The 16,046-nt window shown below is 39.5% G+C and overlaps 1 protein-coding gene across 3 annotated transcripts in view; it reads right to left on the minus strand.

Annotated features, from left to right (window-relative positions):
• Positions 1-3,265: 3,265 nt before the first annotated feature.
• prdm6 (PR domain containing 6) overlaps positions 3,266-16,046 on the minus strand; it is a 106,652-nt gene continuing 93,871 nt past the window's right edge. The window contains exons 8-10 of one of the 3 annotated variants that reach the window (XM_026343189.1): positions 12,402-12,578; positions 6,573-6,678; positions 3,266-5,294 (exon numbers count right to left, since the gene is read on the minus strand). In XM_026343189.1, the coding sequence (XP_026198974.1) occupies positions 5,253-5,294; positions 6,573-6,678; positions 12,402-12,578 (325 nt within the window). In that variant the 3' untranslated portion in view covers positions 3,266-5,252. Of the gene's footprint in view, positions 6,679-12,391; positions 12,579-16,046 lie in introns of all 3 variants that reach the window. The other 2 variants (XM_026343190.1, XM_026343191.1) reach the window with 2 other exon arrangements.

The following is a 16,046-nucleotide window of genomic DNA, read 5'->3' on the forward strand; positions in this document are numbered from 1 at the left end:
CACTTCATCTGAAACACAAATCTGAGGACATGACTCATCTCACCTCTGCAGCTTTTGGTCACATCTCATTCCTCTACAGACGAGTTTGCTCAGTTATCAGGGAGCTGGAAGCTCTTCTCTCTTCATGTTGGTTTATTCAGGCTGAGAATCTGTTTGAAAAGAAACTAAATCATATTTACTCTCATGCACAGAAACAAACAAACAGGGAAACCTGGACTTATCAGCTCAACACTAACACCAGTAACTGTTCACTGCAGATGGGACTGATGTCACATTAAAAGAAAAGGCCACTCACTGTGAATTAGTTTTATAACCCTGAGCTAACAAACATGAACCTCAGCAGGTCAGATGATGTCACATCTTAACACTACGTAACAGTAAATCCTGTTTTTCAGATCATCATTACAGTCAAATAGAAACGACCTCGGTGTGAACGTGGAGGAGCTGTGAACTGAAGCCGTTTGCTCTGTCGTCGGCGCTGCAGGTTAAATAAAGTTCAGTTCAAACCAACACAGACACATGAAGCTGGTTCTCTGTGAAACTCATCAGGTTAATGTCCGACGTCGCTGCTGCTGCTGCTGCAAACACAGAAACACGAACACGAACGAGCCTCAAACACAAACACACAGTGAGAAACAGAAAACAAGGAAATATCTGACACCTTAACAAAAACAATTAAAACATATGAAGAGTTACTCACTTTTAATTGATAAGTTACAGCTGAAGCTTGTTGAGATGAGTTTACCTGCACAGTCTCACCTCACTGCGACCTGCAGGTGTAGGCCGAGCTAGAGAGGACAAAGCATCACAGTCAAAACAAGTCATTAATAAGTGTAAGAGCTCTCTCTCTCTCTCTCTCAAACCTGTCTCCACTGTCAACAGACCATAAAGTTTAATAAAACAACAACAGAACAGAACTGAGGTTATTTACAGATCTGATTAATAATTTATCTGATTTGCTGAAGCACTGTAGAGAAACCGATTTTAACATTTAACAAACAAACATTAATGTTGGAAACACTAAAACACATAATTTGCTAATTTAAACTAATATTTTTTGTACATGTTCTTTTATTAATTAATCTGTACAAAAGACACAACTGTCCCATTTTCTCACAGTGAAACTCTCCTTCTGCATGTTTCCAATTAAAACTAAAACAATAAATAAATCCACAGCTTCTCGTCTAATTGGTTTTGAAAGTGCGACCTCTCGTTCTGCTTCATATTCCCCCTGACAGGAAATACCACTAAAAGCAAACCATTACGCCCATTAAACACAGGGAGCGGTGAGGTCAGGGGCTTTACTGATACTCGACTGGGAGCGTCACTGTTCAGCTCCTCGTTTCTTCATCGTCTTCTGTTCTTAACAGTCACAGCTGATAGAAACATCCAGACCTACCACCTTCACGTTCTGTCAGCTTTTCTACTATATTTTTATTTATTTGGAGAATTACATCTACTAAGTTACTTTTTTTTTTTAGCAAGAGATGATTCTGCTGTTCGAGCCTTGTAGTATCTCTCTGCTTGATGTTTTTGGTTTTGCTGAACACAACTTTTACTTCGTCCAGAAGGTGGTGGAGACCAAAAACAGAGCTAAAAGAGAGGGAACGTTAGCTGTAAAGTCATCAGGTGGATTCACTCAGTCTTGTCCTCTGTAACGGCCTTCAAGTGACTAATTAATATAATTAAGGGTAGTAAAAAACAATTCCTGAACCCTGATATTATATATTTGTGAATATGTTTCATATTATTTAGGTAGGAGTTCAGTCCATCTTCTGTCTGCACAATACTTTATATTTTTCTTTCTATTTTAAAGCGTTCACATAAATAAAACCCAACTTTAAATCAAGTAAAATCCCTTTTCCCCTCTCCTCAGTTTGGTTTTCTTCTTTCACACTAACTGCTTCTCATTAAAACTACAACTTCCATAATCTCATTACATGTAACTTAATCCGTTCATTCACATCCAGAAAAAAAGTGAGAAAGACATGAAACTTCTGGCCGTGTGCTCGTTTTTCTGGCCTCTGGGTTTGTATCTAGTTCCCACGGCGGGAAAAAAAAAAAAAAAACAGCTGTGATTGATGTCTGAAAACTCGGACTGTGTTTGTTTTGGTGAATTTGTCGAATCCTCGCAGGAATAATCTCTGAAATCAGGCTGGAAAGTGGAAATTCCAGTTTGTGTTTGCAGACAGACAGAGCGGAGGTCAAGGCAGGGCTGTGTGTGTGTGTTACACATTATTAGCAGTAAGTAGAGGCAGCTGGTGATCAGTGACCACACTCATGTGCCCGTTTGTGAAGGGTTTCACTAAGAACTGGCACTAATTGATCCTTTTCTTAAACGCTGCTGTCGCTGAAGATTAAATGGACATTTGTACATCTTATAACAAACGTTAACACCTGCCCAGTTAGTATAAAATCATTTCTAGTTATATCATTAATCTAGACAACGTGGCAGGACATGGTTGGAGAGATTAACAGACTAACTTGTTCATTATAAGACGATTCTCTCTGTAGCTGAAACTCACAGTGAAGCATCAAACTGGCTCCTGCAGCAGATTCTCAACGAGACGTCAGCTGACATCTGAAATCATCAGCAGTAACATTTAAGAGTTAGTTAGAGTCGTGCAATGGGACATTCCAGACCTGCAGTTCTGCAGAATTTCTTTGTAGGGTCCTAGACATTTCTGGAGTCTCTACTGACTTCCCTGAAAGGTCAACAAACACTTGTTTTCACTCACAGATTTAACGAGGCAAGACAATAAAACTCTACACCAGAACCTGTTTTCATATTGAAGAACGTAAGAAGACCAAGAACTGCAGAACTCTCATTATTGTAAAAAGGTTCAGAGCAGCTTCTAATCCAGAATATGTCTGGTAAGCAGCTGTAAAGGGCACTAAGCTCCATTTCTTTTCTTTTCTGAACAGCCAATCAGAGTAGTTTCTCTTACTGATGGGGGTTCGACAGGTGCCGACAGGGTCGACACACCTCAAACGGACTCTTTGTCCCGGCCCTTAAGAAGAAAAGTTCCTGGTCTTTGAGCTAAACTATGTTAAGCTGAGTTTCCGTTTTAGGGTTTGGACACAGGACACTGTTCCTCTAAGTGAAGGAGACTAAACAGATACAGTGAATTAAAAGTAAAGAGACGATATTTAAGAACATTTACATGTTTCTAATACATGTTAGTAAAGTGTGTAGCACAATAACGTCACAGAGAGTGTTATTATTAAGAATCAAAACTGGATTTCAGCTTTATTTCCTGTGGAACAATGTTTTTTTGTCTTTCATTAAAAAAGGTGGGCGTGTCAGGATCATCATGCGAACGAGATCGAGTCTAAATGGATTCATAAGAGTCTTTCTGTTTGACATGACAGGTTTTTTTTTCTCCATCGTATCACAGAGCAAATGATTATCGTCACCAGCTTCTTCGAGCACGTTTCAGTTTCTGTTCAGCTGAACATGTTTCAGCACATCCACCTGATCGTTTACACACTTCCAGTGATGTCCAGTAGTACTAATGTGTCTACTTCTACTTTGACAATGAATTGCCTACATTTCCCACAATGCATTTGCACAAGTCTAGAGAACAGGCCTGATGCAGCGTTTCCTCAAGTCCACAGCTTGAAGTTTGTTATGATATTGAAAAGAAATTTCATTATTCAATTTTATGACTTCCTTCAAGCATCTAAACGTTCATCTAATAATTTATTTTGTGTTTTTAACTAAGGTGAATGATTTTTATTAAATCCAACCGTCTGGATGTGAACAGAAAGTGAATTTGCTCAGAGCTCTGGTTCATATTCACATTTACGTTTTGTCCTTTGCAGAGTTAATTTATTTCTCCTCAGTCCCACTGATCCAGCATATAAAAATCCCATAGTTTGTATTTATCTATATACAGCATTGGATCATGAATCTGAACAAACAGCATCGTGATACCACTGGAGGGAAGTCTCACGCAGGTTAAAACGGTTTTACTTTAACTAACACACACTGGTCTGTAAGAGTTTGAAGAGCAGTTGTTTGTTAACTCCACCAGGATGTATCATCACATCACAGGTGAGAGAAACCAGGTTTAACACTGACCATCAACAGAAAACATAAATGATAATGAGGTAATTAATGACATGTAATATATGTAATTAATTTATTATTATATTTAACAAGAATAAGATAAAATTTTAAGTAGTGCATGAATCATAAAAGCACACTGTAGCTTATTGTAAAACACACACAGATGAACATGTCCACATATTAAAGGTAAACACAGGAGCAAATCTGACAGATTAACTTCAGTAACGTTTCGTCTTTCACTGTAAAAAACATGATTGTATTTTCCTCTTCAGAATTTTGTATTTATAAATTAATCAGTCTTCTGTTAAACCGTGTGACGACTCTTACGTGTGATGAAAGTAAAACTGTTTTCCTGACGTGAAACATCCCTTGAGGTTTGGTTTAGGCTGTAAATTTACATCCATCAGGTTTGATACTCTGTTGGTCTTTGGGAAGAGAAGTTAAAGTTTTCACATTATTATTATTATTATTATTATTATTAAAGCTTTTTTAACTCTCAGGCACAAAAACCTTTGGTGCTCATGTAATAACTGTGCTTTTACCCTCACTCACTTTAATACAAAGTGTGTTGCAATGACTGGACTATTTACACGTCTGAGGTTGTGGTACTTGCTTGTGTAGAAAACATCCTCTACATGGGAGTAATGAGAGGGTATTTATCATGACCAAAAACATTTGCCCTTTTTGGATTTTATCATTTTTGTGCATCAGATGATCAGACGTCATCTGAAATGAGTAAGAACTGAACAGATGGAAGATGACGAACGTGTCCACCCTGAAAATGTTTCAAGTGACAAGATGAGAAAAACGATGAACAGACTTTAACAAAGTACATTTTTCAACACATGCTGTGTCAAACTCATATTTAACAAATTACTTTATAACCTGTGGAATTATTTCTATAAGAAATCACATCCGTCTCCTCCTTCAGTATTCCCGTCCTTTTTCCACCATCTTTATATTTCCAAACATTCCAGCTGTAAAATTTAAATAATCAACATTTTATAACAAAAGTGCCCGAAGCATGATATGAGCGAGACGATAAATAGAATTTATGTTCCTTTTGTCCTTTCTTTTTTTTTTACAATACATACTCGTCTTTTTATTTTGTTCATTTTGTGATTTGTGTAAAACTTGAGCGTCGTCCTCTGACGCTTGTGATGTTGTTCGTTGTGCATTCTCAGTCTGTTTGCTTTGGTCGCGCCCTCCTTTGGCATTTCTGCTGCAAAAAGAAAGAAAGAAAGAAAAAACAAAAGAAAGAAACCGAGAAGTAAAGCTACAGACTCAGTCTGAATTTTTGGTATTTCATTGTTTTTGTCCCGGTTTCAAAAAAGAGTTTTCTTTGGAGGGAAACCTGATGGGATTCCCAAAAGTCTCCAATAAATATCCTCATCCAAAAACTCAGTTTGTTAGTCCAACTTGCCGTCTGAAAGTTCTGCTTCTCTGCTGAAAAAAGGGATCTTTGGTTTGGTTGAATCAGAATTCTTCCTAACTGGATGAATGTGGATTTACTGTCGCTTCTCTCCAGAAGTCAGTCAGTCATGTAAGTCAAAACTAAACTGTCAGACTACATTCACATGAAGCCTGCTAAATCTGTAAACGCTCTTTGAGAACAACATCAAAGTTCAGGTAGTTTTTCCTAAAGATCTCCGTCCACACTGAAATGCCAGGAAAACAGTAAAGTCTCAGTGTGTTTTCCTTTTTCTCCATCAGCACTCGTGTGTTTTAATTCAACTCTACAGCAACTACAACACTGAGCAAAGGTTTTAGGCTCTTTAGATGTTTACATTCCTTTCTATCATGAACTACCATCAGGGAGAAATTTGATCAGTCAAAAATTCAATCAGCAGCACGACAATAAGCCAGACACAAGAAAAACAAGAAGTCCGTCAACAGACGGTCTCAGAGCACTGATCACAACAGAGTGGAGTCAGTCTGCGATCATGAAGACACTGACAACTGTGGCAAGTTCTCCATCAGCCCACCCACAGGTAGCTTGTTGATCTGATTTAAGTGTTTTCTGTTTACTACAGTTCGTGAGATGCTCACTGATAAAATAAAAACTAAAGGCCTTTTTACTTTTGGTGTCTAAAACCTCTGCACACTGCTGTAAATCTGTGTTGATTGATTCAGGGCCCAAGTCTGACTGCAGGTATATGACAGGGGAATAAATCTATTAAAAAACTAAACAATTCAGTTGTCTTTGTGTGAACTAATCACAGAGTCTACAATAAAATTATTTTCTATTTGATTTCAATTTCTGGTTTTAAGTTCAACTGGTGGGGGACAAAGAAGAGCTCAAGTTGTCCCGTCAGTGCCTCACAACCTTTATTTCTAGGGACTGTGACGACATGGGATCTGAGTTGGTGTCGACTGAAGAAGAGAAAAATATTGGCCTAGTAAGGATGGAGAACCGAAACTAAACAATATTCGCATTTTCAAATTTAGCAGCTCAATGTGGACGTGGTGTCAGTCAGAAAACAGTCGGGGGTTAATCCACCTCGATGGACTCGCTGCTCTCGTTCACTGGTTTACACTCGTTGGGAAGTCGCTGATGGCGGCTGAGCTGAGTGGCTTGTGTGAAGCTTCGGTCACAACGCTCGCACCTGACACACACACACACACACACACACACACACACACACACACACACACACACACACACACGCACACAGAAAAAAGATAAATAAGAGACAGTGATTAGATTAAGCATGTAGAAAAGCTCTGAACAAACAACACCACAGTGAAGAGAAAGAGACGACAGTATAACAGCACACACACACACACACACACACACACACACACACACACACACACACACACACACACACACACACACACACACACACACACACACACACACACACAGCGGTTAACTCTAATATCCTGTGACAGTATAAAGTGTGTGTGAGGCCCAGCAGAGCAGCAAGCTGTAATTGTTGCCCTGATCTTCACAGCCTGACCGACAAATTACACACACACACACACACACACAGACATAACGGCATGCACATAGTCCACCTGTCAATAATCTATCTAGTGGGCTGGGGAGGGTATTCCCATCTCTCTGTCTCACACACACACAGAGGCCTGATAGCGCAGCGTCACTGTCACTTTCAATAGAAACAGAGAGGAGAGGTAGCTTTTAGTGTGAGCTGGAGGGGGATTAGGGGGCAGTTAAATGTATGTAAGTGTGTGCACATGTGTCAGAGCTCTTCAAAGAGAAAGCTGTGTTGAGGTATTGGACTTAACAGCCCTGAAACAAGACTAACATGCTGTTAGATAGATAGGACGAGGGGGGAGAGGGGTGTTAGTTAGATAAAGGAGGGGAGACATCTTGTGTACTGATGTTCTGCACCAGGGTCGGCATGAACTGTGGAGCGGGCGGTTTTACCTGATGTTTAGGATGTGGCATTGTTTGACTTGAATATTTAGGACTTAAAATAAAGGTTCTGCAGTTTGTGCCGAAAGAAATAAAAAGATTAAAGGTAGAACAGATTTGATAGTAATTTAGATGGACATCATGCTTTGTATGTGTTCAGACAGCAGCTCTAACTTTAAAATCCTTTTTAATAACAACAGAGTTTGAACATTTATTCATGTTCTGTGAAAGGCAGATATTTTTACATTAATATGTCTTTAAATTCAAATATCAGAAAGATCACAGTCATCTGCTGATTAATGAACTACTACACAACTCTTCTATGAGGGGCTCTGCTGAATCTTTAACCTAATAGAATAGACTGTATTTTTTGTATTTACATGAGAAAACCACTGTATTGCATGTGTGAATAATATAGCAAATGTTATTATAGCACTAGAAAACAAAACCGACTGAACTGCACTGCCTTTACGGTGGATGTTTCTGCTCTTATTTGTCTGCACATCTACAAAACCACAGCAGCTACCAACATCAAAGCTCCACTCAAGCTTCTCTGTCACAACAACTTTTCCAACAGGACAAACGTGAAGACCGTTCTCTTACAGAACAAAGAGCGGCGCTGAAACAAGGCATCTGCAGTTTGCTGGCTATCGACCAGCCGGCATCTGTTTCTGGCTGCCTCCTCCTTTTCTCAGCAGGGAAAAATAACGTTGAGCAGTTTGTCCTGACAAAATGACAGAGGCAGCTTTAATCACCTTCTCTCAAGGATCAGTGAAGTTTCAACTTACCTCTTATCTTAATCTCTTCTGTACAATGGGACAGAATGACAAGTACAGATTGTCTTCAGTGACAGACTGATAGAAACTGAAGGACTGAAAGAGGGTGGGACGAGACTGGGATGAGAGGCTGAAAGGAATAGAAAGTCTCCACTAACAGCAAAGTTAAAATGTACGGTTGGAGCAATCGGACAGCTGTTTAGACAAAACGTATCATTTCAAAACTACAATCTGTTCTTTTACACATGTTTCTGAGCGTACACAGAAACACGTGTTCAACTCCATCTGGTTTAGATGGAGCCCATATTTCTGTATTATATTGATAATAAGTCTGCAGCTTTTTACAACAATTAACCTCTTTCAGCTCTTAAACTCTAGTGACACACCACAAAGCAAGCCTGATGTCTGAGTGACTCTCCACGTTATAAACTGGTTGAAATGTGCCTTTAACCCAACATTTGGTTCTTTATTGTTGATGTTTTAAGAGTGAACTGGGAATTGTGAATTTCAAAACATCAACCATAAGCATCTTACTACTGCTACTACCTTCCTTTTGGCTTCAGTCCTCTGTAAGACGCTTTGCGTTCTGATGCTGTTAGTGATTTCTTGTGCAAAACCAAACACTGTGAAACAAAAGAAAAGCAGAAAAAACTGCAGCAACACTTTGACATGCTCCACAGTCCAGTGAGTATCGGTGCTGAAAAGCTGCCGACCACACAGAATCCCTGCCTCATCTCCTCAGCGGGAAAATAAAGTTGAGCGTTTTCCTCCTGACAAAGTGACAGTGGCAGCTTTAATCTATCCACCGCTTCGTCCAAAAGGAGATAACTCCCCAAGGCCATCGATCTGCTAAAGATTTCTGACGCCCGTCCATGATTGTCTTTGTCCCGCTCTGCCTCCACCGAGACTCTGAAGTGCTGATGAAAAGGGTCGCGTTTCCTCCGATTGCTTATTAAGAACGCTGATTTGCTTTAACCAGATTTTTAGCGAGTACTTGTCGTTTCACTTTTTACACTGTGATCTCTTGTTCCTCCAGGTTCTTCTTCTCCCTCATTCTTCACGCCCTTTTGGTCTCCACATCAATGACAAACTTGGATTTCTCTGATTGCTTATTAAGAACCTTAATTTGTTTCCACCAGCTTTCCCCTGATACATGTCCTCCACATATTCCTTAGTTTGCTTTCTTCACTCTCCTCTGTATCTCTATTTTGCCCTTTCTCCTTTGTTCCAGTCCTGCCCTCAAACCTGAATGCTGACCTCCAGGTCCACTGGTGAAATCCTAATTGTCCTCTAATGCTGATGGGATGTCAGCATGACAACAGCAGCAACCTAGAAATCCCTAATTGAAGTGTGGCTTACCCTCTAATTAAAACCGTCTCCACCGAGTAAAAAAATGGAAGTGAGCAAAATTCTGGACCCTATCCTCAACCCTCACCCTGCCTAAGAAGGTCACTATAAGATAATACAAGTATAAAAAATAAACAAAAAGTTATGTTTTCACTTATTAAATATCAACTTCTTCCCTTTTTAAATGAAGTAATGTAAAGTTAATTTTATACTGCACTTTTCCTCATGTAATAAAATATACAGTTTGATTCTGAGGATGAGTAAGTATTACTACTACTCAGCCTCTGGACGATGAGATAACCTACAGTAGATGAGCGATTATGAGTTTTTACTCATTTGTACATAAGAACAATCATCATGACTCTATATATACTTTATATACTATATACTTTCTGATCTTCATAGTTTATTCTACAAGTTATATAAGTTGTGGCAGTTTGAGAGTTTGATGTTATGAGACCTTCTTCAGTTTTACATTATTTGTCTGGCTACATTACTCTTTGCTATCTCATTACAAACATCTTTCTGATCTTTAGGTAACTCTGAGCCTTCTTTTAATATACAGTGAGGGAAAAAATTATTTGAACCCCAGCTGATTTTGTAAGTTTGCCCACTAACAAAGAAATGATCAGTCTATAATTTCAATGGTAGGTGTATTTGAACAGTGAGACACAACAATGACAAAAAAAATCCAGAAAAATGTGTTTCAAAAAGAGTTATAAATTAATTTGCATTTCCACGAAGGAAAGAAGTATTTGATCCCTTCGAAAAACGTGCTTTAGTACTTGGTGGCAAAACCTTTGTTGGCAATCACAGAGGTCAGCCGTTTCTTGTAGTTGGCCACAAGGTTTGCACACATCTCAGGGGGGATTTTGGCCCACTCCTCTTTGCAGATCCTCTCCAATGTTTGGCAACTCGAACCTTCAGCTGCCTCCACAGATTTTCTATGGGATTAAGGTCTGGAGACTGACTAGGCCACTCCATGACCTTAATATGCTTCTTCTTGAGCCAGTGATTTGTTGCCTTAGCCGTGTGTTTTGGATCATTGTCATGCTGGAGTACCCAACCACGACCCTTTTCAATGCACTGACTGAGGGAAGGAGGTTCTCACCCAACATTTGACGGTACATGGCCCCATCCATCCTCCCTTTGATGCGGTGCAATTGTCCTGTCCCCTTGGCAGAAAAACACCCCCAAAGCATAATGTTTCCACCTCCATATTTGACAGTGGGGATGGTGTTTTTGGAGTCATAGGCAGCATTCCTCCTCCTCCAAACACGGCGAGTTGAGTTGATGCCAAAGAGCTCGATTTTGGTCTCATCTGACCACAACACTTTCACCCAGTCTTCCTCTGAATCAGTCAGATGTTCAGTGGCAAACTTCAAACGGGCCTGTAGATGGGCTTTCTTGAGCAGGGGGACCTTGCGGGCACAGCAGGATTTCAGTCCTTCACGGCGTAGTGTGTTACCAACTGTTTTTTTGGTGACTATGGTCCCAGCTGCCTTGAGATCATTGACAAGTTCCTCCCGAGTGGTTCTTGGCTGATTCCTCACCGTTCTCATTATCATTGAAACTCCACGAAGTGAGATCTTGCATGGAGCTCCAGACCAAGGGAGATTAGCAGTTAATTTATGTTTCTTCCATTTGCGAATAATTGCACCAACTGTTGTCACCTTCTCACCCAGCTGCTTGGCGATGGTCTTGTAGCCCATTCCAGCCTTGTGTAGGTCCACAATCTTGTCCCTGACATCCTTGGAAAGCTCTTTGGTCTTGGCCATGGTGAAGAGTTTGGAATCTGGATTAATTGATTGCTTCTGTGGACAGGTCTCTTTTATACAGGTAACGAGCTGAGAGGGCTGCCAATGTCAGCTCGTTACCTGTATAAGATCCACCTGGGAGCTAGAGATCTTGCTGACGGATAGGGGATCAAATACTTCTTTCCTTCGTGGAAATGCAAATTAATTTATAACTCTTTTTGAAACGCATTTTTCTGGATTTTTTTTGTCATTGTTGTGTCTCACTGTTCAAATAAACCTACCATTGAAATTATAGCCTGATCATTTCTTTGTTAGTGGGCAAACTTACAAAATCAGCTGGGGTTCAAATAATTTTTTCCCTCACTGTATAACAGCAGTAGTATCAGTAAATTCTTTTCACAATAAAACAAATCCGTGGTGCATTTGAGGCCTGAAGTTGATCAATGGATCACTGAGCTTTATGTACTTCTGAATACACTAAGAGGGTTGTTTTGTATCAACGCTGCAGTGATCTTGAAAATCTCCCGCCCTTTCTATTGATTTGGCAGTGCTGAATCTTTTACCTGTCTTCCTCTGTTGTATATGTGATTTTTAGATTTACCATGAGATACCAGATAAGAACACCACATCTTGTGAGAAGCTGAGAGTTTATTTTGGCTTCCACATTAGATTATTGTGGAGAAATTTCTAAAGTTCAATTTATATTATCAAAAAACCAAAACAACAAATCTGAGGAGTCAGTGTAAGTTTGTTGCCCAAGTAAGTCAGTTCTACAGGCTACATCAGGGTGAAACTCTGTGTAATTCAATCTATCTAAAATAATAACCTGATTGTTTTCATTCACTGATGATGTGAAATGTGATTTTTAGAATAAGTGACATTGCCAGTAGCTTGTAAACAAGCAGGTGATAGCTAGAGTGTCAGGACATATTAGTGAAGGTGTCAGTAGAAAGTTAAGGGGATGTCAGTACATGTTAGCTGGATGTCACGTCTAGGTGAAAGTCTGCAGCAGGAGGGAGTAGAAGCTCAGATGGGTTGAATGGGTGGGGTTACTCACTGTTACTTACTTGAACGGCTTCTCTCCAGTGTGCGTGCGTATGTGGTTGTTGAGGGTGGTGGCGCCAGCGAACGCCCGACCGCAGTATCCACATTTGAAGGGTCGGTCACTGGAGTGAGTCACCACGTGGTTCCTCAACTCTGATGGCTGAGAAAAAGACTGGGAGCAGTGGCCACATTGATAGGGTCTGAGAGGGGGAGAGAGAGAGAAATAAAGGGAGACGGGTGAGAAAAAGATGATGCTGCGTATACAGAAGAGGTTTTGTGAAGTCTCTGCCAGGCCTGGAAGTGGTTCTTCTCTACGGCCATTCCTCTCATGAAACGTTTGTACTTTTTAAAAAAAAATCTGAACATATAACTTAACAGATTAGAACCACATTTTCTGTTTTTGTAACACATCTAACATGTAATCTTTACTATACATACAGCAGAAAGTGGTGGCACGAAGCCAAACTAGGGATTTTACACAATTAACTAATTGAACACAATTAAGAAAAAAAGGTGCAAAGAAATTACGTCAGCTTTCAAACCCACATGCATTTTACAACAGATCAGACCTATTCAGTTAACAACACAAACACACCGAGCTACAAACAAGATACAGAAACAGAGAGGAATGAGGCGAGTAACCACGATAACACAGATACCATACACACACACACACACACACACACAGGGAAGGGGGAGTCGGACAATGCTCTAGTTACCATGGCAGCGTGACCCTCATCAACAATGCAGGCCTAGATCATGACTGGACCATCTATCACGATGTGTGTGTGTGTGTGTGTGTGTGTGTGTGTAATAGCAGTTAGAGAGTATGAGATAGAGACAGTAACAGAACAAGAAAAGAAGAGATAGATATAAAGAGATTGTGTGCTTGTGTTTGGCCCAAATGGAGGTTCACAGTGGGAGTGAAACGGCCTGAAACAAACAACCAAACAATAGCTGTGTGTCTGCTAATGGAGTGTCCTGCTTCCATATAGCAACAGATCTAATCTCACACTATTTATTGAGCTGAACGGAGACTCCTAACATCATCAGCTTATTGTCTTTCAACACTTCCACCATTATCTCTGTGTCCATTCACTCCTGGTATCATCTCTCTGTTTTCCATTAGTAGATATTAAAAATGTCTGTACTCCATAAGCTTTTATAAGCTTCTATAATTTAATACAAAAATGCTTGATATTCATTGTTTCTAAAGGATAATTATTTAGACTCCGCAGAAAACACACTTGAACCAAAACATCAGTCTTTAGAATAAAGACAGTGTTGCATAAATTGTACCTATGCCTCTTTTTTAACTGCCTACAATCAGAAGATGTTCTTACTTAAGTTCTTATACCCAGAGTCTAATGACCAGTATATCATAAACAACCACAAGCAATAAAACATAACACAAGAAAACTTGCAATTCACCACAGTATATTATATACATAGTGTACAGCTGACAACCCCCGAGGTTCAACCCCTTCCTAGAGTCATTTAACTAAATAAGAGCTCTTATGTTCAAGATTCGTCTAAGAAATTCTAATAAGCAGCTAGCATGTGCTATGTTCAGGCAGTTCTTGTCAAACTGACAATTTCAAAAATTTCCTAGATTACACCACAAGTTGCCCCCACACAGCCAGCCAAGTGTAAACACAAGCTGTAAACTTGATGATACTTCAGTTCATCATGAATGACTAAGTAACAGTCACAGACTACTGACAAATAACTTTACACTCTAACAATAACAAACTGTGGAGTAAATGGCTGAGTTTAGCAGGGAAACTTGATCGAGATTCAATCTAAAAAAAATCACACCTAACATGGAGAGAGAGGCACCTTAAATATTAAACCAATTTCTTTATTTGAAAACAAACCTCAGGTTGTGCACATCAACAGGAGTTAGAGATGTTAGAGTAAAAACTCAGTTTGTGTTACAAAGTGGAGCTCTGTTCTAAAACTATGTAGTTTTGTCTCCTTCAGCAGTGTCGCGAATCGGTCAGTGGTGTGTATTGATGAGCAGAGACACTCGGAGCTCTGAGGTGATTAGCTGCTGCCTGTCTTCTGTCAATTACATTAAGGACCTGATGAAGAGGATCAGATCCCATTATTAAACTAGTTTCTAATGGCAGCAACCAGGGACACTGTTAGGACTGTGATGATCAGTACTGACACTGCTTGTGATTGGACTGTTGCCTTCATCAAAGTAATTGTAGACATTTATAAACAGCAGACAAGTCAGTAGAACTAATATCCAGTGTCATAATTTCTACCGTCAGGTAATTGATTGTAAGCTCTACCAACCATCATTAATGCCATCAATACCATGGCTAATCATTTCAATATTATTGTAAGCAACAACAAAACCGTCACTTCAGTGTCACTAATATCTTCAATCAGCAGCCACATTTATTTTTATTTTTCCCAGCTGGGAATATGACAGAATTTGAATGAATGAAACACAATGCAGTAAATTAAAAAGCAATTACTATGTAAACTTGATATCTTTATCTGAGTGTCATCAATACATTTGTAAATCCTGATTAAATGCAAATAAAAACACCACACTGAATGTACTCTATATACACTGTATCACTGTATATACACTGTGATATATGACACCATTTAAATACCACAAAGATGGATAATTTTCAACACAGACTGATGAAGGTAACTGCTTTTCTTGGAGAAAAAAACACATTGTAATCACAGATTATATTCAAAATTGATGACATTTAACATTACATTTCACTTTGCAGCTCTACCCTCTCTCCACCATGTTTCATAAAGTACATAAAAGACAAACATGTCCTCACTATACCTTGTTCTATCAAGGTAGCATGGTCTGTAATACTGTGTTGGTTGTTCAAATGTCTGTGTGCAGGTGTGACTGGGACAAATTTCTATGTGCTGCATGTACTCAGAAAATAAAGCGATTCCTATTTTGAAACCAATAAGACAAAACCCTGACATCAGTAGATTACAAATAGGTAAACACTCCAGAACTAGAATAAAACAAATAGACCAACATCTTCACCACTCCAATAAATCACAAAAACCTACTGTACCCTGAGAGGATGTAGTGAGAACACACACACACACACACACACACACACACACACACACACACACACACACACACACACACACACACACTAAAACACACACAGAGGAAAGTAATAAGAGTAAAATAGTGTAATATAAAATCGAAAAATTCTCACTTGCAGTTTTCCACATAAAAGGCGTCTCGCCATGGGGGTCGGTTCATTTATCAGTCGGCTGGTCTATAAGTTCACGCCTCAGTGGGCCGCACCACTATTTATTAGGTGGGTTTTCTATGAAGAACTGCATTGATTGTGAATAGTTTAAGTTGATGAATGTGTGGATATTATTTATTAAGGCAGCAGGCTGGGAGATTAATGCCAGGTTATTGTTTATTACAGTGCAGAGAGGAGGAGGAGGTGGTGAAGCACAAACACCTCCATCTCACACCCACACACAGACACACATGCTCATACAAAAGTACATGCATGTGGAACCAAAATATTTGCACACACAAGCAAATGCAAATACGTGCATAAATGAACGAACTGTGTAAACATTTGCACACAATCACACACACCAATGAATTACCACCCACAGAGTATTTGTATTGTATGGCATTAAAG

Source organism: Anabas testudineus, chromosome 9 (assembly GCF_900324465.2).
Source record: "Anabas testudineus chromosome 9, fAnaTes1.2, whole genome shotgun sequence".
Lineage (NCBI taxonomy): Eukaryota > Metazoa > Chordata > Actinopteri > Anabantiformes > Anabantidae > Anabas > Anabas testudineus.